This window comes from Cydia strobilella, chromosome 14 (genome assembly GCF_947568885.1).
Source record: "Cydia strobilella chromosome 14, ilCydStro3.1, whole genome shotgun sequence".
Lineage (NCBI taxonomy): Eukaryota > Metazoa > Arthropoda > Insecta > Lepidoptera > Tortricidae > Cydia > Cydia strobilella.
This window is the reverse complement of record NC_086054.1, coordinates 13635645-13662229: the sequence shown is the minus strand read 5'-3', so window position 1 is coordinate 13662229 and position 26585 is coordinate 13635645. Positions and strand designations below refer to the sequence as shown.

Here is a 26585-nt window from a genome sequence, read left to right as displayed (position 1 = left end):
CTATTAGCCAGCAGCACTGGAATCTTCTTCACCATAGGCTTGATGGTGATAACTTTGTTCCAAAACTGTTTGAGCGCCGTGTTCATGGTTGTGATCGTGATAATGAACCTTCTCCAAATTAGCCTCTAAAATACGAGGTAAAGTACCCACCTGTGCATCTCAACGACTAGCGCTTTCATTTCATCCCTCACTCCTTTATCTCTATCAGCTAGCAGCACTGGAATCTTCTTCACCATAGGCTTGATGGTGATAACTTTGTTCCCGAACTGTTTGAGCGCCGTGTTCATTGTCGTGATGCAGGCGGCGACGACTTTGGGGTTCTTCTGTTCCATGCCTTTCATTAGCTCTTCTTGGACAATCTCGTGTTTTTCTATTTCGACGTACATTAGGGTGATCTATAGATAAAATAAAAATGACAATATTTACTTTATGAATAAATAACAATTACGTCCTTAATAAAGCATAAAACTGAAAGACTGAAGACAAGTTGGCTTTTCGCAGTCAAATGAAGTCCAACTTAAGTTCAATAAGGAAAAACTAAGAACTTTCAGAACACTGCTTAGGTTCTTGTAAGTTTTGACATTCTTGGGCATGATCATCATCAGCATAGCTGAAGGATTCTCTGCTGGGCCAAGGCCTTTACCAAAATTCTCCACAACGAACGCTCGTTCCTTGTCCAACTGTTCCCTTCATGATAACTGCAAAATCCATTGCAGGTTTCCACTTTTGCAAACATGACAATAGCGCCGCGATACTTACATAGAAAACCCAACTAGCGTTGTGAAGCCAAATAATAATAATGGATCGTGGAAATAATTCACTTCAATCGAGTAAACGTCGGTAGCTCAAAGCCATGACTAACCGGTATCACGCCTGTTCTAATTTTAATTTTTCTGTTTTTGAAATTGTATTATTATTAATAACCGATTAGGTGGTTTGATCGGGTGCAGCCCTACGATTGGTGTCTATGGTCACACTACGATTGGCGCGTCCCGAACTGTCAGACGAGGATCGCTCGCCCTTGCGTCGTCGGAGTGTGATTTACCTAAGCCATGCCTGTTTTCCGTGGTTTTAATGTATTAAATCTTTTATTTAATGATGTATGGTGTTTTCTCCTTTAATATTATAAAACGTCAAAATTCAAATATACCTGTAGAGCCAAGTCCTTGGTCTTCGTCTTAGGCGCCGCGATGCACTTGGCCACGATGCCGGACATAACCTCGCCAGTTGTCTTGCCGGCATGCCCGCAATTTTCCACAAACACCAACGCGGCCTCCATACCTGCACAAAAATTTTAAACTATCTTAGTTCGTTTTCGGTCGCGCCCTAAAGAAGTCAATTGAGTTCAATAATTGGCACATTGTTCGTTCAACAATGATAACGACTGATATCTCACATCTGACTTTATTACCAACAAATTACTTCTACGTACAGAGTTCTATCTAATCCTGGATAATACAGAAGGAGAAATATATGCCTTATTTATAATTGTCCGGTTTCTTAATGATGATTTCCTTCACTGAAGAAAAACCAACTGGTAAATATCAAATGGCATTTCATGCATAAAATCAAAGAAACTGCGTTATGTAGGTACTATGTATAAGCCGGGGTTCAAATCCACGACCTTTGATTTCAAAGCACGTCTGGGGAGGGGTTGTAGCGTTACACAATCCCTCCTCCTTTGGCGCGTATTGGATATTCCCCCCTCCTTCTGACCAGCAGAGGGAGCTGCGGGAGGAGCGAGTCCCACATACCACCCCATCCCCAACGGGCTCTCGCGGCCCACGGGTGAGATGCGTAAATGCATTCTCCTGCGTCAAAACAAAAAAAAAATAGGCCCGTAGCGCTCAAAAAGCCCAATGAAACTAGGTTACACATATCATTGTCGACTCGCTGTTATCAATGAAAACTAGGGTACACCGTGTTGACCCCACTATTATTGATATTGCCACGCTCAATAGCGGTGACTAAACCTTGATTTGTGACAATTCGATTGCTCCATTTTAGTCCATAATTGGTACAAAAGCATGAAATGTTTCTATTCACATAAATTGTATAGGTTTTCATATCAACAGTAAAAGGAAATTTAATCTTCTCAACAGTTTAGCGAGGTTTCAGTCACAAAAACCACCATCAGTTTTATTGCATCGCAATTAGGCTTGAGATATCTTTGACACGGATATTTTCACACAAGATACCAAATAACATTCAATTTTAAATCGAAAATGTCGTCATAAAACCGGCCAAGCGGTATTAAGCGAGGCGTGAATTTTTATATATATTAGAAGTTTTCTCAAAGACTTCATTGTAAGCATGCATTTTACTTGTAACAGAAACTGACCGTAAGAAAGAATGTCAAATACTTATTCGACGTTAACCACATTACTTTCCTATTAACGAAAGCAGAAACTGCAAGATTTGTGACATTTAGCAATGCTATCCGTTTTGAGATTTCGTCGGTGTATACTGTATTCCCATTCTGATGTCAGTGTTCGTTCGAATTGGCCTGCTTGACACGAGCCAGGCCAGGCCTCGAGCTGATCTTCGGCGCTCGGCTACCAGATCTTGCAACTTCCATTGATAAATAGTACCATACCCTACGGCTAAGTAAGCGATTTAACATACTTACCCACGTGAGAAACATACCTAACAAGATACAACATCACGTGTGAAGCCTAACTCGTAATTCACGTTGGCGGGATTAGTTTTGGTTCGCACGAGGGTAGATAGAGCAAATTTCACGTGTGCTAATGCTGGCATTGCTGGCTTCACGGGCACTAAAACACATGTTGGGGCCACCTGAGGGAGTATTAGACGCAGGCATGGCCAACCACTGGCCAACGAATATGATTTCTATGCCACTTTGTACCTTGTCGCTAAATATATTATAACTAGCAACTCATTATAATGCATAACGGCGTACCGTAATAGGCTCTACTTATTTTGTTGGCGGGATTAATTTAGGTTTTAGTTAGCTCGCACGAGTCAATAGGACGAATTTCACGTGTGGTAGTCTGGTAATGGTGAGCTCATGTGGACTAAACGAATTTCTGGTCTAACGATTAACATTATGCTGCCCTATACACATATGTGCCATTTTCAACCAAAAGGGTACTCATTGTCGCTTGTCAGTAAGGGGCTATTTCCATATAGCTTCAATTAGAAATCAACCTTATCAACAAGCGACAGTGTGGTACCTTTTGATTGAAAACGTCACATATACATACAGAAGTAGACATTTAGTTAGTAATTAAATGAGATCGTAGTACAGAAAATGCCCTTATGTACGGAGCAGAACAGTCAGAATCTGAATAAAACCTAGTGTTTTCAACTTTCTTTTGCACCAACAACTTAAATTGGAATTTACATCCGTTAACTTAGTCTATTACAAAGATTACACTGCATTGCACCACTGCAATACCCCCATGGGTTGTTACAAGCTTTCTAATTCAGATAAGATTAAAGGTATTTGTTAGTTTATCGAAAAAACAAGTTTTAGTATTTCTTGTCAGTGAACCATATTTGGTCTATAAGTTTTTGGCAAACATTTCATTTTAGGTACAAGCTTTTATCGCAGACTGTACTTTTCTTTCCACAGGCAACTATAACTCTTCGAGACAATCCTAACAACTACAAACACAATTAGTTTGTGTTGTTTTATCACAGAGTTCCTATGGCCACCTCCTGGGTCCATCATCAGATCAGCTCCATGTCATCATAATATTGCATGGTCATCCGATTTACATATGTATGCAAAATTTCAGTTCAATCGGAAATCGGGAAGTGGATCCAAATTAACATTTAAGATTTGACCCACACTAACTAACATTATACATGCATACTAACAGGGCAAGTTAAATAAAAGCTTAGTGTAGCTACTCATTTCTTTATAACTATAAATCTCTTTTTATAGAATAAGAAAATCTAGAAAGTAACTGCAAGCAACCGTAGTGAAGCCATTTTTACCATGTCAACAATATGTAAACATATTTGTGTAAATAGAGTAAATATTAGATTAATATAGCTCTAGCTTTTGTCACTAAAGATCAAAATACCAAAGTCCCGATATAGAAAGCTCCGAATAGATCGTGTCTATTCGTAACGTATTTGCCACCAAAATAACTCAAGGAACTGCACCGATTCCGCAACGAGTTATTTTAAGCACTGTGGTATTTGGGCAATTTACGGTCGCGTAAAAAGTACGGTTATCGTCTATCGTGTCATACGTCACGTGCAAAATCATGATGGTTACGATAATAAATAAAAAATGACAATCTAAGGCCCAAAGGACTGTTCAAATACTGCATTCGCAGCCAAAGCCAAATGACAAGAAAAAGAGAGCCGTAATTAACTTTAAGAGACCGTGCTTGTTGGAGCTTTACGCCCTTATTCATAAACGTCTACTAGAGTTGACAAGCCGCTAATAATAGTTTGTCCCTTTCTGACGTATGGGTATGATGAAAAGGGACAAACGATTATTAGCGGCTTGTCAACTTTAGTAGACGTTTATGAATAAGGGGGTTACACTTCACGCTGGCTCTATTTCGCATAGTAGGATCTGCCATCTAGTAGCTTAAATAAAAAAATGGAAACTTGACATAATGCTTCGCGTCAATGAATAGGAATTAATATATCACTGTATCCAACTCGTATCTATGCAATTAACTATATAACCAGTCTATATACACTGACATATATATAACACCCTGAGTTATCAGGTTTTACATTTGAATTTAATTCGAAAATAACAGGACTCACTATGAAATTCATACATTGGGTTTACCAAAATAAATACCTATGTAATTTCAATCCGATCTCGTCTTTCCCGTTTTTTTAGAGTTCCGTATCCAAAGGGTAAAAACGGGGCTCTATTACTAAGACTCCTTTGTCCGTCTGTCTGTCACCACTTCACCAGGCTGTATCTCATGAACCGTGATAGCTAGACAGTTGAAATTTTCACAGATGATGTATTTCTGTTGCCGCTATAACAACAAATACTAAAAAGTACGGAACCCTCGGTGCGCGAGTCCGACTCGCACTTGTCCGGTTTTTGTAGCTTACTCGTATTTTCTCTACTAGCGTCATGCCATGCCCGTTTCGATAGGAGGTCTCCTAATTTTTCTATTGTATTAGTCTAACCCATATAAGGAAAAATAACCTACTTGTCAATTTAACCAATTTACAATAAAAGGTCTATTGTCTCAAGAGATGAAATTATTTTAGGTAAAATTCGGTTAAATGAGGCGTTATTTATTTAAGCGCTACCTGCCCACTATATTTGAATGAAAATGATAGCACAAAATTAATAATACTTATGTGTGTGAGGTTAACAAACGGCAATATTAGAATAATATCAGATATCCAACGCCTTGGGTCGTGTGGCGTATATTAATGCATAGTTAGTGGGTGTCACACTGTCGTCAAATGCCAAAATGTCGTATCTTACTATAACACTTGTATAAAAATATGACTTGTGGGTTCTGTTTGGTAGCATAGCTATCACGGTTTAGGCCAAGGTAATGGTTACGATGCGCGACTGCCAAACGTGAACGCGTGCATCCAAAGAATCTATAAGTAAGTATGTAGGTAGGTTTCTTTACTCTCTAACTCCTTCAAACTAACTACGTAAATCAATATCAACAACAAATCTATCAAGCAACTAGCAACTTCGATGCAGCAATGAGAAAAAGCTATGGTAATGTAAAACATGTTGTTTTAGTGTGAAAGCTCCAGTTTAGTTCACAGTGAATATTTACAATAAGAAAGTTCGCATGCAGATAATAAACTAGATGCATTTGCTCGTAAAACGTTGCAGTTAATGTGAAGCTTGTTCTAAGTGTAAGTTCAGTAAAGGATAGAAAATAAATGCCAATCACATGGAAAACATATACATTTCCCAATGAATGGAGTGGATGTTGGAATTGTATGTAGTAAAGTGTGAAAAATTACAAGTTTCGGTAGGGTTACAAGCAACTAGCAATTTCTAAGTACTTTCTTGAACATAGAACACAACACAAATAAAGACGGTAAAAAATGGTATTTCAAACTTTTCAAAGAGCCAGTTAACTTTCGAAGACCTTGTTTCTTCAGCAGACACCATAGGTATGATTACAATAGTGATGACAATATTTGAAATTGAAAAATTGGCAACTCAACTGATGGCAGCTATAGGGTTCATGATCGTTGTTCTGTAGGTAGGTATATTAAAGGATGAAAGCAATGCTGAATAGGCTTCTGCTTCTGTGCTTCCGTCTACAGTAGTCAGTACATGTACGCTTCCTATAGAATAGAATAGATGATGAACAAACGAAAATGTGGAACAAAAATATTGTTTTATGCTAAAGTTGTGGCGTGTTGAAAATTATGCGAGGCCACAGAAAACACTGAATTTGTTGCATTATTCAAAACATAATTACATTCTTTGAGTACAACCGGGTTAAAGTAGAATATATACTAGTTAGTCTCGATAAAAATAAAATAATACTTATAACGACGCGTATAGTCTGCATCTTCTCAAATGATTTTTTCGCCAAAGACCCTAATCTGTTAAACAAAAGCCTTTGTTCCTTTTATTCAAAAAAAAAATTCAAAAATTCTTTATTGCGTAAGACACACTTATTTCATAATATAAGGTGATGGAGCCACCCGGTAAGCAAAATGCCTGTGTTGGGTGGCGCCGCTCTTCCTTCAGGTTACATAACTATATTATAAGTATATTACGTACTTATGCTAAATTAATTAACTCTAATTAACTTTTATTTACTTACTAGCTAAAAATTCTAGTTTATACTATTTACAACTAAGGTTACAGTTTAGAATTAAGGTATTTAAATGAATGAAAAATAATAATAATAAAAGCTGGGTATCGTATACATGACTCCAAAAAGAAATGTATGTCTCTCTCTCTCTCTCTCTGTCTGTCTGTCTGTCTGTCTGTCTGTCTGTCTGTCTGTCTGTCTGTCTGTCTGTCTGTCTGTGTGTGTGTGTGTGTGTGTGTGTGTGTGTGTGTGTGTGTGTGTGTGTGTGTGTGTGTGTGTGTGTGTGTGTGTGTGTGTGTGTGTGTGTGTGTGTGTGTGTGTGTGTGTGTGTGTGTGTGTGTGTGTGTGAGTGTGAGTGTGAGTGTGTGATCAATGTAATAGCGTCTCTGTCTCATCATAGGTTATGGTCTTCAGCCAATTTGTAACTTCTCTCTTGCAGTCATAATAATGTTTCGAGTAAATATCAAGTTGTTTGTTCAATTTATTGAAAACATGTGAAGATTTTAAGCAGAACTGTCTGCGCGCAAATGAGGTCCTTGTTTTTACGAGTTCCGCTACGACAGCTTTTTTTCTTTTGGTTTTATGATTTGTAATATAGGGTAATATTTTATGTTTTTTTAATGTGATATGTAGAATATATAGTTTTCTGACTGTTAGCAAATCACTGATTAAATAGAGTTGGTCAGTAGGGAACCTAATTTTTTTTAAATACATAACTTTAATTAAAGCACGTTGAGCACGTTCAAGGTCAATGAAACGACTCTTCGCCGATCCCCCCAGACGGAGATACAGTATACCAGGACAGATTGGACCAGGGATATATATATTTCATTTAATATATTACGCGAGTTTGACTGATTGTTTTTCCCTGGTACAATATGCCTTAGCGTCCTGAAGATCCAGACAAGTTTCCTTATTCTACCCATGACTTGGTCAAGTTGAGAATACCAGTTGAGATGTTCATCAAGTAGAACTCCTAAGTATTTGGTTTGTTCAACCTTTTCTATTGTTGGACAGCCACAAGTAGACGAGGTTGAAGACGGGCATGAATGAATCCTGATCGACATATCATTTTTGGGTTGTGTATTTTTCGAGATACTGAAGCATATATAATTTGTTTTTTTCGTGTTCAGTGTTAGTAGGTTCCTTTTGAGCCAACTGTCTATGTATGTCAAACCATTTTCAGCAGTTCTTAACCTCATTCCAGGATTTGCCAGTAAATATTATTGCAGTGTCATCGGCATATGAGAACAGTTTTGCATTTGGAATGTTCATATTGCATAAATCATTTATGTAGACCAGGAATAGCGTAGGTCCTAACACACTACCCTGTGGGACACCATAGGCGTGCGCGTGCCCATTGTTGGTGAGCTCGTGACCATTGTGTATCAGCGAGTGGCATGCGCTCACTAACAATGGGCACGCGCACGCAGACTTTTGTTTAACAGATTAAGGTCTTTAGCGAAAAAAACATTTGATAAGATGCAGACTATAACAACAGGCAAATAATATCTGAATTTATTTCTGTTCGTAAACTTTATTTTAAAGAGGTAAAATCTTAATCTACCAATGCCGAGTTTCATAGTATTGCTGTTAGTATGAACACAAATGTTGAGTTCCATGCCACATTTTAGTAGTTTACATGAACGCGGGGATTGAATACCGGTATATTTTTCATACAAATTAACCGGTATTCAATTTCGGTATCTCGGTTGTTTGTGTATATTTTTCCATTTCATTTAGGTAATCTGATAACTCGTTGTCCTGACCTAAATACCATTCGACAATATCAAAAAATAAATTTCGAATGCTACGTGATATTTTGATTTTAAGTTATACCGGTAACGATCCCTGCATGAACGTCACGGATAAACGATTTCGATTGTTTTCGACGACAATAAGTATCGAAATTATTTTAATAACATAATTGCCGTAATAGCTGGGTGCTATTATAAGACATTACTCAGACGTACATCAGTACTCTTTTCTGACTATTAATGGACCTTAATATCTTTGCAACAAGGTTTACAATTGTCAATGAACATTGTGAACAATGATAGTTCAATTGACTGTAACAGCATTAGCGAGGTTGATGATTCAATTCAATAACTCGGCGACCGATGTCTTTTGAGAAATGAGATAAAATAATAAATATAAATTAAATAAATATTATACATACATTCTTACACAAATTTACCAAGTCCCACGGTAAACTCAAGAAGGGTCAAGGCCAGAAGGGTCGCTTAAGACAGGAAGGCGTGGCGCGAGCTTGTGAAGGCCCTTTGCACCTCTGGGGTGCCATAGGACAACAACAAACATCAATATATAATATATATGTGACGTTTTCAACCAAAAGGTACCACATTGTCGCTTGTCGATAAGGTTGATTTCTAGTTGAAGCTATATGGAAATAGCGTCTTACTGCCAAGCGACAATAAGTACCCTTTTGATTGAAAATGGCACATATATATATGATGTAAGTCTATTGTCTGTGTGTTTACGAATAAAAAATATTCTATTCTAATAGCAATACTCTTAACATATAATATATATAAGTCAATAATACCATTATTGCCTTCTATCGGTCGCCCATTTATTATTGTAAGTAAAGCATGCTAGATACTAACTTAATAATCATATCATTTATTTTCATAAAAGGATTTTACAATCTCTTTATGATGTCTAACATTAGCATTTACTTAAATATTGAATAACATGTCATTATCTATGTTACACTATGCACATACCAAAGAGGATATAATAGAAAAGAGCGGTGATTTTATTTATTTGCATTAATTATTTTTATATGATTTTGACCCATGTTCTTTCACTGATATGCGTTAAAATTGTTAAACAACAAACGAAACCGTCAACACCATCTATCCGAGAGTAGGCCAAAGGTAGTGGCGCTATCTGATCGAGAATCAAATTTACTTGATTTTCAAAGCACGTTTTTTCCTTAGACTGTATCCATCTATAACGGAGTTATATCTATCTTTGCACATACTTATTAACTCCCAGGGTTAACGTCTCCTAAATAGTCTGATATTTTATAATAACCCTTTTTGCATAACTTTCGTTTGTTGACCGATTTCAATTCATTTAATGGCTAAATTTGAAAATTAGAGGAATTATAAATTGTAAAAAAGAACCCATTGGCCAATGTAAGATTTAATTATTTTCTAAAGTCTAGTTTTAGCACAGAATATATAATAGTACTAGGTAGGTAGGTAGGTGGTTATTGTAGGTACAAGTTTGTCTTTGTTTCTTGTATTTCTGTTAATGTATGTCGCAATATTTCTTAAGCAGGTGTTCATTTCTGCACATATAATAGATTTTAATAAATGTATTGCGACGCAAATAGAGCATTAGTATAGCATAAGCATAGCATAGCAATAGTATAGCATAAGTCGGAACCTTGTATGAAAGAGCAAATTCCTAAACGGAGGATTCAACACACCTGTATACCCACTGCATGTTATATAAATAAATAATTCTGTTTTTTTTTTAATAAGGTTATAAAAATGTATGTTAAAATTTTAGGACATACCTTTCTCTTGGGCAACAGCATTGCTATCCGACACAAATTTCTTGATGAGCCCCAAATACTTGTTCCATTCCGGGCTCTTCTCATCGTCAATCTGGTTGAAGAGCTTGATGGCCTCCTCGTAGCCCGCAACACGGGCTTTCCAGAGCTTGTGGACACATTTCTCGTCTGTCGGTAGCTTCTTGTATTCATTCTCGTCCTCCATCTTGTGGTCAAATGTTTAGTTTCATATACTTTTTTTTGTTGTTATTGATCTGGCGACAAATTGTTTGGTGAAATTAATAAAAGAAATATTCTATTATGTATCTGTTTACATAGAATCATCTAGTTCTATCATAGAACTCACTTTGTCAACTGCAAAAAATTGCAATTGCATGATTCACTATGGCTCTTCTTGTGATAGTAATTAAAATAAAAAATAAAATAGTAATTAGTGAGTTTTAATTGCAGAGAATTAAAATTACAGAAATAATGTGTGAAAATGCAGAAACAAAAATTAGTTTACGCCACATGTGGAACTAGTCAAATTATTTGGCTAAATATTTTGATTTGTGTTACTTTAAGTACATAACTGTTTATACAACCTCCCTGACATTTACAAAATAATCAATAAGAGAACTATCAGCCGCGAGACCCGAGGTCACAGCCTAAGAATTGTTCGCACTCCCAATACTACTAAAGCTGCATATCATTCCTTGTCCAACCGTGTCGTGGCGGCTTGGAACCATTTACCGAATAGTGTTGTGACTGTGTTGTTTAAATACAGATTGGACAAGTGGCTTTTAAACAATAAGGTAGATTGATGTTACTTAGTGATGTGATATGACTATACAAACTTTGATCTATATTATAATACTGGAAACTGGACACTGTGACATCGGCTCATCAGCTAAATATACACGGTGGCTAAAAAATTAGTGCATTCCCGTTGCAAGGGAGGTTTTGGGATTATACTGAGCAAGTTTTACTATGGGACCAAAAATTTGGCTGTTTCATACATTTTGGCTGGTCCATTTTCTATGGGATTGTAAATTTATTTTTTACGATTTCATCTGCACAATGTAACATCTGCTATCTACCATAATTCACGCAAATAAACGATATTCTATTCTATTCTATTCTATGGATACACAACACAGTCAGATACACAGTTACAAGTATGATTTACAGTGATGATTTTTTGTCAAGCACATGACCATTGAGTGACCAATTGTAACTTTAAGCTTTGTGAAATGGAGCACAAATGCATTTGTGTTCACATACAGCAACAACTGAATTACAATTTGTGAAAAATTAATTGATAGCTCTTTATGCAAACATTTATAACATCAAGTCAATAAGTTACATTACATATCAAGTTAACTCACTGTTGCAATCAATTCAAAATATTGGGTTAAAGATATTTTATTATTCTCAAAAGAAATTTACATTTCACTTCATGAGACTTCAAAATTTACCACACCAAATATCTGACACATTCTAACCCAATTAAGAAAGAAAGTAAAAAATTAAGAGCTGGCGGCTTTCTCGCACAACGTATCAGCATTGCGATACAGCGGGGAAATGCCGCCAGCATCCTTGGTACAATGCCCCAAGGGCCTATTTTAGATTTAAGCTAGTTATTAATTTCGTTTACGTAGTAGCACTGTATATATCTTGTATGTAAATAAATTTGTTCTTCCTTGGTAGAAAGAAAGTATAATAAATTGGCTTGGATTGAAATCTTGTTTAATGCTACTAAATAAATTAATTTGAAATATATTCTGTTGTTTTCTGGCCTTTAAGGAGGAACAAAAAACATTAGTATGTTTTTATATTTTAATTGTTTTAAATCAACTATTATTAATAATTTAACAATAGATTTAGTTAGCGCAAGAGCATAAAATAAGTATAGCATTGTGTTTGTAAATTTTCATGTAAAGATTTCATTACATTACTAGAGCATCAAAAAGACCCTGAACACAATGTGTTAAAGAACCAAATATGGTAGCTACTTGCTGCATATGCAGTTACATGCAATTAAATGACCTTTTAAGTGCAGTAGAGTGAGTTTTCTCTAAAGTTCAAGGAGGGTTAATTATTTAATTTGGGAAACATATTCGGTTCAGTTTCGCAGTTCTGCAAATGTTTTTGAGTCGTGAATACTTGACTCACGCAACAACAAAAGATATGTTAATTTGCCTAATGAAAAATTAGTATTGTCACTAAATATCTCCCACTTTCTAAACAAACAGCGCGTGTAGGCGGCGAGATATTGTACATTTTAACGACTGCTTACCGCTGAATTCAACGTGAAACGGCGAAACAACGAAAACTCCTTTCGAATACTGAATTCGAGAAATGGCTACCTGACCGATGTGGCGGAACTAATGGTTAATTGCGAGCCGGTTCATTTATAGCCGTGTCCATAATAAAGCGAGGTGTGAAACTGGATCACATCTACTACTGCGGACGCTAGACAACGGTCACTTTCTTTCTCATACAAACAAAATTCGTCAAATGTCAAGAAACATACCGTTAAACAGCTGTCCTGATGGAGTTCGATTTCATAAACAGTAAAAATTAAACTTTGACTGCATAAACCGTAAATCACTTACATTGTCTAGTACGAGATATATTTGTAACCGACAAAAAGGCGAGATTTTTTGTATTCCGTCGTCGTTTTTTAGAATTTGCAAATGAAAATGGACGGAAGATCGAATAGTGTTGCTAGGACTAATTTAAAAATTAACCAAAAAATATCAAAATAGACTAATATACATGCTAATATTCAACATTGTTAAGCAACGTAAATCAATAGTATTAAATTAAGATTTTAATAACAAATAATATTTAAAGAATATTTGGTTTGTTTCTCTGAATCATTACCAAATCAAAAGTTTAGGAGAATATAACTTTTTTGAAGTCTGGCAACGTTGTCAATTCATAGACTAAAATCATAGTTTTTTTTTAATGTTACTAGCAGAATAATTTTACCCTACGTTAGGAAAAATATGTTTTATAGTTGGTCAAGCAAATCTTGTTAGTAGAAAAAGGCGTGAAATTCAAATTTTCGATGGGTCGATATCCCTTCGTGCTTACAATTTTTAAATTTGCGGCCTTTTTCTACTGACAAGATTTGCTTGACCAGCTATATTACCGTAACTCATAATGTTGTAAACAAATGTTAGACATCAGTAACGAAATTTTTACAATAATACACAACAAAAAAATAAAGCGAAACATGTTTTTAGCGCTTTAATTGAAATGATTTCAATAAACAAAAACCAGGCCCAGTATACATATTTAACGGTTTTTTATGGTTCTTTTTCAGATGTGGGCTGAATTCTCACCTCTCACTATCTATATTTACTGACAATTTAATTTTGGTTTGACCAATTATATGTCATGTATTAAGATAGGTACTTGCAGGATTGAAAAGTAATGACAGCTGAAGGTAGTTTGGAAATAAATGAGTTTTGCTTCTGACTTCAATAGCGTTGTATCTTTTATTGGCTGTATTATACATATTGTCTTAGCTTAGGACATTAATGATAAAATTTCTACACTTTGTCACATGCAGAGTCACCAATCCCCACGATGAAAATCTCATGAAAGTCGAGAAGGGCAAGTTCATTAAGTACCTATAGGCTTTAGATGTGGCTCACAATATAATCTCAATATATATATATATATGCAACCTTCTTAATGTTGTATTCATGCCTTAAAATTATATCCATTTGTAGTGACATCTAGTGATGTTTGCATCATCGGAAGTCAACTTTACGCAAGTAGGGTGTCTGGAATAAAATAACAGAACTCGCTACCATCTTTTCTAGTGCCCCCCCCCCCCTGGGATTATCGACCCCTAGAAAATTGAATTTCGCGCCTTTTTCTACTGACAAAGTTGTTGAACAGACTTTTCTGTAATAAAAATATTAAAATCTACAGGGAAATTATACGAACAAAGTGGTATCACTAGGAATTAATCAATCATTCATTCGTTGTCCTACTTGTGTGCAAATCAAATACAAATTCATATATTTTGTCTCTTTTTAACGCAATGAAAAAATATATAGTTATCCTGCTGTCAATAAATAAATGTATGTCATTGGTTGGAACGGACAAAGAGAGCGAATGGATTGGTTCCATTTCTTTCATTCGTTCTATGCCGGTTCGAATAATCAACAACTTGCAAAATGTTGTTCATTCAATCAGTTTTGTTTGAGAACAGCGGCGAACGAGACGTATATCGCTGTTTTGTGAATACCGTGCGTTCGCAGTTCTTGTAACAACGATAGTAAAGATTTGGGTTTACTTGTATGATTTCTCAATATTTCACATATCTGTGAGTGACTATGATGACTTTAGTCAAAAAATAAACAACAAGAGTGATATTGACTAAACGGCTTATGTTTGTGTTTTTATTTTGTGTCGAGGCGAAACTATTGCTTTGAACTATAAAACGAGAAACGGAATTGTGACTGCTGTTAAAGCATAGTATGATACACATTGTAAGTACATGGTCTTTTATGTATTTTTTTATATAATTCTTTGTATACACAAAGAAACCTGTAGATCGTAAACCCCGCCCGGATTTCGGTCTCGAGTACCAAAGGGAGATAGTGAGTAGAGAATACATTTAATATTCGTTACAATTCGTATAACTTACCTCTATCTGACCACTATAAGAGGCAAACACAAAAACAATTTGACTACCCTTTAATTTTGAGTGTTTAATTCATTTTCTCTAAAAAGCTACGTTGCCGAAATTTTAGTACAGTACAGATTCTATGTCTTAATCCTATGCATTAGCTGTTGATATGGTAGGTAAGTACCGAATTTAGGTCACATTCATAACATTGCTTTTACCAATAAATGTCTGATTCTGATAATAGCTAAAAATCTCCTACAAATTAATATTAAATAAGTCAGCTGGAAGTAAACATTATTTAAGTCCACATTCAAACAATTATAATAACATTAAAATAATTATAAACCTTTCTTGTCTGAATTCTCTGGCATTAATTACACCAACATCTTTTTACTACATCATCTAAGTTCATCTAACTCGCTATATAAACTTTTTTTTCACCAGGCCAGAAACTAAATGTTATTAAATAATCATTTATTTCAGGCATTTACTACCCATAATTACAATCCTTCATGCCTAAACAATATATCTGTCTACATAAAAATTATATTTCGCATGTAGCAAATTAATAATGAAATAGGTATATTACTTGCTAATCCGTCAAGTGGACGAAAACTAGAGCATGGACGGAAACTAGCGCAATGACCCTATGTGTTAGTAATATACAAAATAAAAAAATTATGTTAAGACTTACAACTATATTAAACCTAACATGCAAAATAACAAGGTACAGTGAGCTGCAAAATTGCATGGAGAAATTATGAATGAATTTATTAACAAAGTCGCTGTTGCTGTACAACTTTACAAAAACTTTACAAGAGCTTTATAATTTTAATTTAACACAAACTTTAATATTATTATTTTCCACTAGAATCAATTGTAAAATTAATTATAAATCGAAACAATTCAAATAAAAAAGATAAGAAAATAATTAAATTAATTATGATAAGGATCCCAACCATTAGAATTTTTCTGCTCTTTACGGCACAACCGAGGATTGAACCCACAATTTTTAACCGCCACACACATGAAAGGTTAATCAGTTATCAGTGAGCTCATGATTCTAGTGTTATGTTACCAAAACTGCTGATTGTATAATAGGAGAAACCAGTTGGAGTTGCACTGTTGCCAGCTGAACCTGTTTGTTTGATATAACATATAGAATAGATGTATCGTAACATACATACATTTGTTTATTGTTGAGAGCAAACTTGCTGAACTAGTGAAACCTAAGTTGTTAATATAATGCTTATACATAGAGACTTATACCAAGTTAACTCTGCATTTGTAATGATAATGTCATCATGTCACATTTGTATGATGTTGTTGCACTTAATCGTCAATCTTATTCATTTTTATTAGGGTTCCATACCCAAAGGGTAAAAACAGGACCCTATTACTAAGACTCCGCTGTCCGTCTGTCTGTCTGTCACCAGGCTGTATCTCATGAACCGTGATAGCAAGACAGTTGAAATTTTCACAGATGATGTATTTCTGTTGCCGCTATAACAACAAATACTAAAAAGTACGGAACCCTCGGTAGGCGAGTCCGACTCGCACTTGGCCGGTTTTTTATTTATTTACATTTGTTCTAAGATTAGGTTGTTTATAGTGTGGAGTAAAATATTATATATATTTTTTAAATTTAAATGTTTAATTATGTATTTAGTTGCATTTTCCTTTTGACCCCATTGTAACAATTTATTAAAATAATAATTAACAATAAATAAAAATTGTTTCTAATTTTAATATGCATTTTTGCACAACATAAATTTTTATTTGTTTTTAATGTCAATATTATAAGTCTAAAGTAAATATACCTACCATATTGTTTAAAAGACATAAACTTATATGGCTGTCCTGAATTTAGGTCATTAACTGATAATGTAGGGGTCATTTATTAATTACATCATCACATCACACGTTTAGGGGGAGGGAGGGGGATCAAGAAAATGTAACATGTTGTGACAAGGGGGAAGGGGGAGTCATAAACTTTGTAACGTGACTTAAAAAAAAAATTCGCTATTATTTTTATTCGTTTAATTTTCTTTCCTAAAAACCGCCAAAAATGTGACGTCCCGGGGGAGGGGCTTGCCAAATGTGACAAGGAGGGGGGAGGGGTCAAAAAACCTAGAAATTCGTGTGTCGTAATGGGGTTGGCCGGTCGAAGTGTTTAGCAGATGGCGCCAGCATAGCTTGCCCTGTCAATCCCTAGAATTGTGTCAAATTTTTGTTTTTTTAATGCCCTGAATGCCAGCCCTTTAAGCCAAATCTCATAGAAAACGGGGCAAGCTATGATGGCGCCATCTCTGCAAACCTTTGACAGTTGCCAACCCCATTAATGGATGATCCCTGATTATATGATACTTTTTTGCTATTAATTTAAGTCAAGTAAGTCAACCTGACAACATGTTATGATACTTTTTTTTGTCATATATGTATATATGTATATTTTTACCCTCATCACTTAAATTTTATAAAGGAAACGTTAAAAAAGTACCAGGTTAAGAGTGACCTCCAGGCTCCATTCCCACACAGACCACACAGTTGTCATTGTCACTGAAACCGACGTCTCATAATACTGGCTGGTCCTTCAGTTAGCAATTGAAAAAAAAACAGCCAGGGCGCCATTACACTTGTAACTACTTCATTTCCACTTCCTGATCGCCATTGGCCATTGTCGTGAAATCAATTAACTTTTTCAACAACAATTGATTCACGTATCGTGTCTTTTATTAATTGCAAGAAGCTTCATACGTTGAATGACATTGGTTACAACAATTATTTCAACTACGAATAATGAATGTAAATAATAGGTATGATGGTGGTACATTGATGAGGCTTGACTTTGTCGTTAAATGACCTCTACGTGTTGGCTATGCTCTTTAACTTTGTTAAGTTCAGTCCCAATGCTTAATTATTTACAACCATGTTAAAGTGCTTAAAAGCATCCTACCCTTACTTAATGCTCAGTTGATGAAAGCTATAAGGGCTCGTTCACATTTGACTCGCATCGCAGGTCTCGCAGTCAGCGGCGTTTATCTGCCATGTAAACGCTTTTTCTTGATACTTAATAGGTGGGTCCCCAGCAGCTCGGTCTATGTAGACTTGCTTCGGCCGCATTGCCTCCACTGTCCGAGCTGCTTCGCGCGGCAATTTCCTCGCGAGGCAGCTCGTTCTGTATGGACACGCCTATTATTTACTGGACGCTACTAACTAGTCAAAAGCTTGCCGTGAACTTCATTCTAAGAGCTTTAAGTGCACGTGTCCTAAAATTATCATACAATAATGAGCCTAATGAGTTTTTAAACTCGGATAACTATTTGCATCCATCCTAGAGCGATACGTATGGTGTGTAGTTTAAAAGACAGAGCACACCGGCTGCGTATGCGGCCGGAGCCGTGAACACACAGGTCACGCAAGCGGTGTGCCGTCTCTAATAAGGATCTTTATATTACAACGCACACGCACCCGTCGTGCATGGGCCTGTAGGTATTTAGTTAATTACTAAAACGAAACTTAATTTACTTAATTACTCTCGAAGCACTCTGCTAATGGGACTTGGAGTGCTTGGCTGTTACCCTAAAAAATTAACAAAGAAGCAAGTTTTGTTGGATATAAGTCCTTTTAAAGAAATGTATTCAAATTAGCTGACATCATAGATACAGCTCATATTTTTTAAATATAAATTTGTACCTTTGAACTGTCCTGAGGTACAGTTCTACAGGTGCTGTGCCGTACCTTAAAAAGCATCAATTTCAAAACCTACTTCTATCACTTAGTCCTAAACGTCCCGTATGGCTGAAATCGCATCTATCAGCATTGAGTTGCATTTTATATATGAGAAATAGCTCGTTAGAAGATGCGTACGCATGCTTTCAGCTTTCCAATGCGTACGCATCTTAATACAAACGCGCGATTTCTCATGACATAAAACGTGGCCCGATGCTGATAGACGCGATTTCACCCTATCTATATATATTCTTCGGTTATTGTTTATTTACAACATCACATATTCAAAAGGACTTGTTTTTCTGATGAAACTATAAATGTTTCTTACTCAGCTGTTGCCTAGCCTTCTATCCATCGGGGTCGCACGAACGCTTATCGAGGCTGGATAGATTGGCGATTGTTTTAACGTATTTACTGCAAAATAGAAAAGATGACTTGCAGTTTACGAAAGGATTTCATATCAATGTCATATTGATCAACTGTATTACAAGTCTACCTCTATAAGCACAGTTGACAGAAAGAGGTAGGGTCGCATTAGACACAATTTATTACAACAGACATTTTACAATAAATATTTACCCACATTTTATAATTATTTTACAAATTTTATAAATTAACTTGTCATTTTTGTATTGCATAAATGTCGATAAAATCAATTTCATGCGTAATTGCGTAGCTACAAACATACTAATGCGTAGTACATACTTAGCTAGATTTAAGAAAATATTGAGTATACAGAGCCATTACAGTGTCATCATCAACTTGTAACACCTAATCCCTATTAATATTATAAATGCGAGTGTCTGTCTGTCTGTCTGTTACCTCTTCACGCTTAAACCGCTGAACCGATTTAGTTGAGATTTGGTATACAGATAGTTTGAGTCCCGGGGAATGACATAGGATACTTTTTATCACAGAACTCACCCCTCAAGGGGGCGAAAAGGGGGGTGGAAATTTGTATGGGGAATCAATAACCGCTGAACCGATTTAGATGAAACTTGGAAAGATAATTTGAGCTGTGGGGAAGAATATAGAATAATTTTTATCCCCGAAATCATCCCTTAAGGGTGTAAAAAATGGGGTGGAAATTTATAAAGTGGACCAATTTGGGGGTGAAAAAAAGGATGGATTTAAAAGTAGATTTGTTTAAAAATTAAGGTACCCAAATTACTAATTCCACGCAGATAAAGACGCGGGCAAAAGCTAGTGTATTATAAAAGTGACTGCAAGAATAAATGACGATTTCGAACGCACATTCACCACTCAACACTACTTGTGAATGTGTGCGTTGACGCGTAAACACTAGGAATTCGGCGTGCACTTCATAAAGTGACAGTTTTGTCATAGTGACCTTACCGCTACCTATGTGTCCACTCTGTGCTTCATTTGAAGGATAGCTCGTCCTTTCTCCTGGCCAAACCGCGTTAACAAACCTTACGTTATTCCTTCATTTGACCTCACTTTGACCTCCAACAAACAATTCTTGTAAATTAAAATATTACTTATAATGGTTCTCTAATTAGTAAAGCTGGTGTATGAAGCCGCCTCATTATCCTAATTACAATTAGAAACACAAATTTCCAGGAATGTTATTTATTTCAATTTCAAGGCAGAATATCTCGTCTTGATTATACAAAGATGTTACTCTAAAGTCTAAGACAGTCTTTCTATCTTTTTTATAAAGCGTTGAAAAGCTGAAAATGAGCCAAAAGGCTCGGTAGTTTTTTGGCCGAAACCAAACCTTCGACCGAAACATGATATTATGCCGAATCCTGCCGAAACCGAAGCTTCGATCGGACACTAAGGTACCTACGACTCAAACCGTTAGGTCCGAGCCGGGCGGTCTGGTGTAAACGCCCTTAAGGTGCCACGAAGTTATCGTGCATCAAGTCACGTAGTGTCTGCGGATATGCAACCCGGCCATCATGACTCACGCTACGCGCCCGCGCAGCCAGATGTACTCGGTTTCAAACTTAGTTGCTGAATTTAGGAACCTCTGAAGTTGTAATGCCTATAATTACCATTTAGCTACTTTCTGACTATCTTCTAGCAACTTTTAAAGCTGTCACAAAGTTATCATGCATTATATCATGTCACGTAGTGTCCGTGAATATGGGTGCAACGGGCCACTATGACTCAGCCAGCACAGTCTAACGAACTTCTGAATTTGACAGACTTAATATAATGACAGTTAGATCAAACAGATTGGGTATTTATAGGTTAGCAACTTTAAAAGCCATGTAGCCCCTATTTTTTGGTTTTCTAATGGTAACTTTATTTTCATCATATTAGTATTGAAAGTGTAACGATTTATTGTGTCAAAAAAAGACACCGAAAACATTAGCAATTGAACCTTCAATAAACGCAAAATACATACGTTTTCATCAAAATTTTAGAGGATTTAAAAAAAATGCAACCGCCACAATCCAACTATCTTAATTGTTCCCTGACTAACCTATCGGTGTTAGTAACAACATCATTTGTTTAGTTAACTAATTTAATAGAACCTTCAACGAGGAAGCCGATTAGGAAACCGTATCTAAATACAACGATTTATAAAGCGACTTTCTCTAGAATTATTCTAAGTTACGTGAAACGGGCCCCTGGTTGGGTTATTACAATTTCTTGACCTAGGCCTTTCCCTGACTTGGTCTTGGTAGTTGGTAGTATAGAATCGGTGCCACTTTAGTCCTCTAAGAAAATAATACTGTTTAGATCAGTGGTTCTTAACTGGCATTTTGCGGACATCTGGTGGTCCCTGGAATCACTTGAAGTGATCCGCGATTTATAAACAGAACACCCATTTGTTGATTTAATCATGCGTAAACAGCTTACAAACAGATGGTGGTTCCTAGCAAAAAAATTAATTTTGTCGAGTGATTCTTTCTCGAAAGGTTAAGCTTAAGAACCACTGGTATAGATATACATTGTACCGACAAGTCAGAAAGTGCAGTAAAGAAAGTAGTCCGTCACGACTTGTCGTGCTAATAGCCAAGTTTATTCTCACATACCTAGCAGTGCATGCTTGCGTTGACATATAATCGAATCACAGCGAAACCCGACCGGTGCACCGAATCCTATTACTTACCTACGTTTACGTACGTTTTAATTCTCTACGGTTATGTCACTTTGCGATCGGGGATAACTTTAACCTTATAATCCGAGATAGTTACTGCTAGGATAGTTGACCGGTTGCTAAAAATGCTTGTTCCCAACTGTTTGTCCTCAGTGGGCAGAAATGGAACGAGAAAAATCGCACCTGTTTCGACTTGGGACAGCTGGGATGGAATATTTCCCACTTATTACCAGTGGTAACAATTGGGGAGGAATAATTCCCAGTTTTTACTAAGGAAAGTGAGGAATAATACTCACTCGTTACCACTGATGTCAATCAATGGTAATGATCCCATTATATATTAAAAAAAAACAATTATAGTTTATACACATGTTTATCAGGCAAGTTTCGGTTTCTGCAGGTTTCAGCATAAAAATTATGTTTCAGCCGTGAGTTCGGTTTCGGCCGAAACTAGAGCAAAACCGAACCTTCGGTTTCGGCAAAGATCCGATTTCGGTCGGACACTAATAGGTATTAAAGACTGAGAACATATTAAATTTATTTACTATATGTTGTCCCTAGCGAGTAATTAAACCTTCTTTCAAATTGTACCTAGAGACGCCTTATGATAATCACTGGCACTGGTTAATATTTTTTTAACTTAGAATTAGAGATCTCTTGACGAAGACATTCATAAGTGTGCCGATCTTGATATGTTTATTTGTTATTCTTACAACAAATTATGAATTTCCAAGTATTTGCGTTAGTCGGAACGGTTGCCAACAAGCAATAAAACGGGCATGGTTTATCTTTATACCAACAGGTCAATGATTTCCGTACTGTCGAGTTGAACGACACCAGTCTAAGTTCGGCTTGACACACATTTGCGGATAACTTTTATATCATAACTGATCATAACACAGATGCGGGCCTAACGACCCGAGATATTTATGCATGTTCATGTTTAGTATTCATGAAGAAATATGCTTAAGCGGAGACATAATATGCTAATGTTAAATTTTCTTTTTGGGTGTTCGGATCACGTAGAAAAATGATTTATTTCTTCCCTGAATAATCTATGTAAGTATATTAACGAAGGTACTTTGTGGGATACATATGTTTACGGGTATGCTTGAGCAGTTTGTTCCACTGAGGGGTGTGGAATCTACTAAGCCGATTTGAGATAATGAATCAATGATGACGTCAATCGATTTGTATTTACCTGCTATGCATTACGATTTGCATTATTTACCGGCGATGTATTTGACCGATTTGAAACGTAGAAGGTTTTATGAAAAGTCGGGTTGTAGTTGTAAGTAACATTTTACTTGTTCTATGACTTTTTGGAGATAAATGTGAAGATGGGAGTTGTGGTCTTTTTTAATTCTTGCTAGTTGGATTTTTCGCATAAACAACTAAATGCTGTATTTGATTATTACCTGGTCATTGCTTATGAAATGACGATTTCATTTTCGAATAATTTCACTTTCGTTTTAGTTACGACGTAAACGCTAGTAGGCGTGAATGTTACTAATGTTAGATAATAACTTGATTACATCACGTTTATTTATTATTTCATTTGGTTTGAAGATTTTTAACGTTAGGTACCTAATATTTTTTACAATGAATGTTTACGTTGGCTGAATAACCAAGTCGCTTACTTCTGTTTGGTTTGACGAACCATCTGTTGCGGCGTGTCAAATTGAGTAAAATAAACCGTTTCGGCAAGCGGGATCTATTTTGCATGCTATTTCTTGGTTACCCTCCGCCGAAAAGCTGCACCCATACAATCGAAATTACGCTCTCATTTTAAAACAAGCTGAAATAACATGAAACTTGGCATGAACATTTAAGTAACTAACATACAGTGTGGAAAGAATGAACGGGCCCTGGAGGGAAAGTGCCTTAAAACTTTAAGTTAGCTCATTTTGCTCAAAGGAAACATTCTTTTATTTTTAAAAAGAAACAAAACTGCATTCAAAGATTTTTTGAAATTCGCTTGTTTCACCCGGGAATCGAATGGACTAAAAATTAAAAAAAATAAACACGCTATTTTATTCTACTATTCGATACAGTTAATGATAACATTTCTCCAAAAAACATTAGGCCTTACACTCGTCTGTCGTACAAAATATCCATAAAATCGAATATTTAGTATTCAAGAATAGTATTAAAAACAAGCAAAATTGAAAAAAAAATGAAAAATCTTTGAAGGCAGTTTTGTTTATTTTCAAAACTAAAAGAATGTTTCCTTTAAGCAAAATGAGCTAACTTAAGGTTTTGTGGTACTTTCTCTCCAGGGCCCATTCTTTCTTTCCACACTGTATAAGTATAGGTATCTGGCTGGCATTAGTTTTAGTTTTAGTTTTGAATTACAATTTCCAGTGACTTGTGAACGAGCCATTCAGGCCTACTTACAGAAAAAATAAAAGTTTTTTGTAATTTTTGATTTTTTATAGTTACCACCCGGTATTATAGTCATATAATAACCGCAATGTTGCCAATGCCATACATTCGTCGAACAAAGGATGTTACCACAGGGCAAAGGTATTGTTTCCGATCCGTCGCGCATGGCATAAGATTAAGAAACTTCCGGTCGAATATAAACAAACATGGCAGACAGGAAGTGACCTCGAAGGACTTAATATGGTTCGACCTGGAACCAGTTATGCTGATCTGGTTATATTAAGTGTTGATTTATATAATGTTATTTTAAGATTTCAAGATGCCGATTTATGTTATTTTTTTGTCAGAAACGTGCTTCCTTTATTATAAAAAGGTTTTTTCACTTCTCATGCTCGTAAAGTTCTCCTTTGTGCTAGATGTAGGCTGCACAAAATGCTACTTTTATGCTCTAGTGCACAAAGTAATTTTTTTTAAGACAGACAATCAAATCACTGCCATAGTACACAATAAAACATAATCGGATAATATTGTTATTCCACTTAATTTGGCCCGTTTTTTTAATAATCCGTGTTTTATATATTACTAAAGCATTAAAATCTTACAATACAGCATAATTATTATAGAAATAAACTAAAAAAAGTAGTTATAATTTTGCAGTATGAATAAAGACTTAAAGCGCCCTCCACACGAATTGCGGCGCGAAGCCGTGAACGCGAGTGTGGACATTCGCTTATCAGCGAAATCGACACCACACTCGCTTTCGCGGCTTTGCGCCGCGACCGCGCACGAGTGTGCAGTGGGCTTAAGGTAAATATGACGTGTTAAAAATAAAAAACAAAAGAAAAAAAAATGTATTTTATTTATTTGCCATTGTTTTATTTTACTCACAATCGAAGTGAAAAGCAGTGTGTATAACTCAGGCACAAACGCATATTTTTATCCTCGGCTATATTGTATAAATTGCCTCGTGCGAAAATAGACGCTTTGTGCCCATGTTGTACAATCTACTATTTGGCAAATGGCGCCCGCGTTTTATGATTCTGACCCGATTTTTTTATTAAGAGATCGTTTTGACAGTTTTTACCGCAAATACCGCAATCATACAATCTTCATTTACACGCTAAATACGCGCCAGTCGTCGAGTTGCGAAAACCGGAGTAAATAATATTCACCCTGCCCTACAATATTTTACCTCAAGCTTATCATTTTCTTAGTGTTATATTGTTTGCCACGAACACTAAGGCAACCTGGGGTCCGCTCAGCAATCTAATCTAAAGAATTGGCGCTAGCACTAGTAATTACGAAAGCGACTGCCATCTGACCTTTTAACCCAGAGAGGAAACTATGTCATATTGGGATTAGCCCGGTTTCTTCTCGATATTTCCTTCATCAACAGCAAGATGGAATGTGAAATGATATTTCGTACATAAGTTTTGTAAATCTCATTGGTATGCTAGCAAAACTATTTTAACCACTGTTGTTATAAGTTTGTCTTTATACGTCTCCCAAGTCGGCCAAGTGTGAAAACTTTAAGCCAAAACATCTTAACATTCCTGCTATAAATTTCCAAAGTTACGGAAACATGGGCTGAAACGTGAGTTCCACAAAACAAACTAATATTGTAGCTGTGTTAATTACTTTAAGCACCACGAACACACATCACGTGTTTAGTTAAAACATTAGTTTACAAGGAGCCATAACCATTTGTGTTTAATAGCTGTTAGTTTGTGATAATCTTCGATTAGTAAAGTTCTTATTTATGTAACGAAAGGCGCCTAAATAATATAATGGTCTCAGCCAATGTTCCCTGTGTCCTGGAGCCTCCGGGATTGTGCCGGGCTGATGGCAAAAGGCCAGATGGTCTTACATTGGTTCCTTGGCAGAAGGGTCGGTGCCTCTTATGGGACGCAACGTGTGTTAGCACCTTTGCCCCGTCCCATCTGAGTCACACCATCGGTGCTGCTGGTTCAGCTGCGGAGTATGCGGCTAAACAGAAGCATACGAAGTACTCTTCCTTGGAAGTTGGAACCAATGTATGATTTTATACCAGTTGCGGTGGAGACTGCAGGACCTTGGGGTGCGGAGGCTAAGGAGTTTGTGTGGGAATTGGGTCGGCGACTGAGAGATAGGGGTTGCGATCCTCGCTCCGGATCGTACCTGGTCCAACAGATCTCCTTGGCAATTCAACGGGGCAACGCTGCCAGTGTCATGGGTACGTTTGGGCCGGCTACGGTCCGGGGTGGCACCATAGCCTAAATAGTTTAATTTAGTGGTTAAGCTAGACAAAGCCTGTAAAAAAAAGGCAGTAGACCGATAGCGACAACGGAAAGCCTGAGGTCCGGCCCTGCCGCGAAAAAAATCGACTTTTCTTTATCTGCCTCTCTATCGCTCGAATATTGAAGAGTGATAGTGAGGCAGATAACGTTTTTCGATGTTCCTGCCCACAGTAATCTA

The 26585-nt window shown here is 36.4% G+C and overlaps 2 protein-coding genes across 2 annotated transcripts in view; one reads left to right on the top strand and one right to left on the bottom strand.

Annotated features, from left to right (window-relative positions):
* Nucleotides 1-13006, bottom strand: part of LOC134747289 (protein mini spindles) — a 60241-nt gene extending 47235 nt beyond the window's left edge. The window contains exons 1-4 of the mRNA XM_063681912.1: nucleotides 12821-13006; nucleotides 10309-10559; nucleotides 1151-1281; nucleotides 151-395 (exon numbers count right to left, since the gene is read on the bottom strand). Coding sequence (XP_063537982.1) covers nucleotides 151-395; nucleotides 1151-1281; nucleotides 10309-10510 — 578 coding nt within the window. The 5' untranslated portion in view covers nucleotides 10511-10559; nucleotides 12821-13006. The remainder of the gene's footprint in view (nucleotides 1-150; nucleotides 396-1150; nucleotides 1282-10308; nucleotides 10560-12820) is intronic.
* Nucleotides 13007-14490: 1484 nt separating this feature from the next.
* LOC134747264 (E3 ubiquitin-protein ligase goliath-like) overlaps nucleotides 14491-26585 on the top strand; it is a 104506-nt gene continuing 92411 nt past the window's right edge. Inside the window, exon 1 of the mRNA XM_063681879.1 lies at nucleotides 14491-14798. The gene's annotated coding sequence lies outside the window, so the exon portion shown is untranslated. The remainder of the gene's footprint in view (nucleotides 14799-26585) is intronic.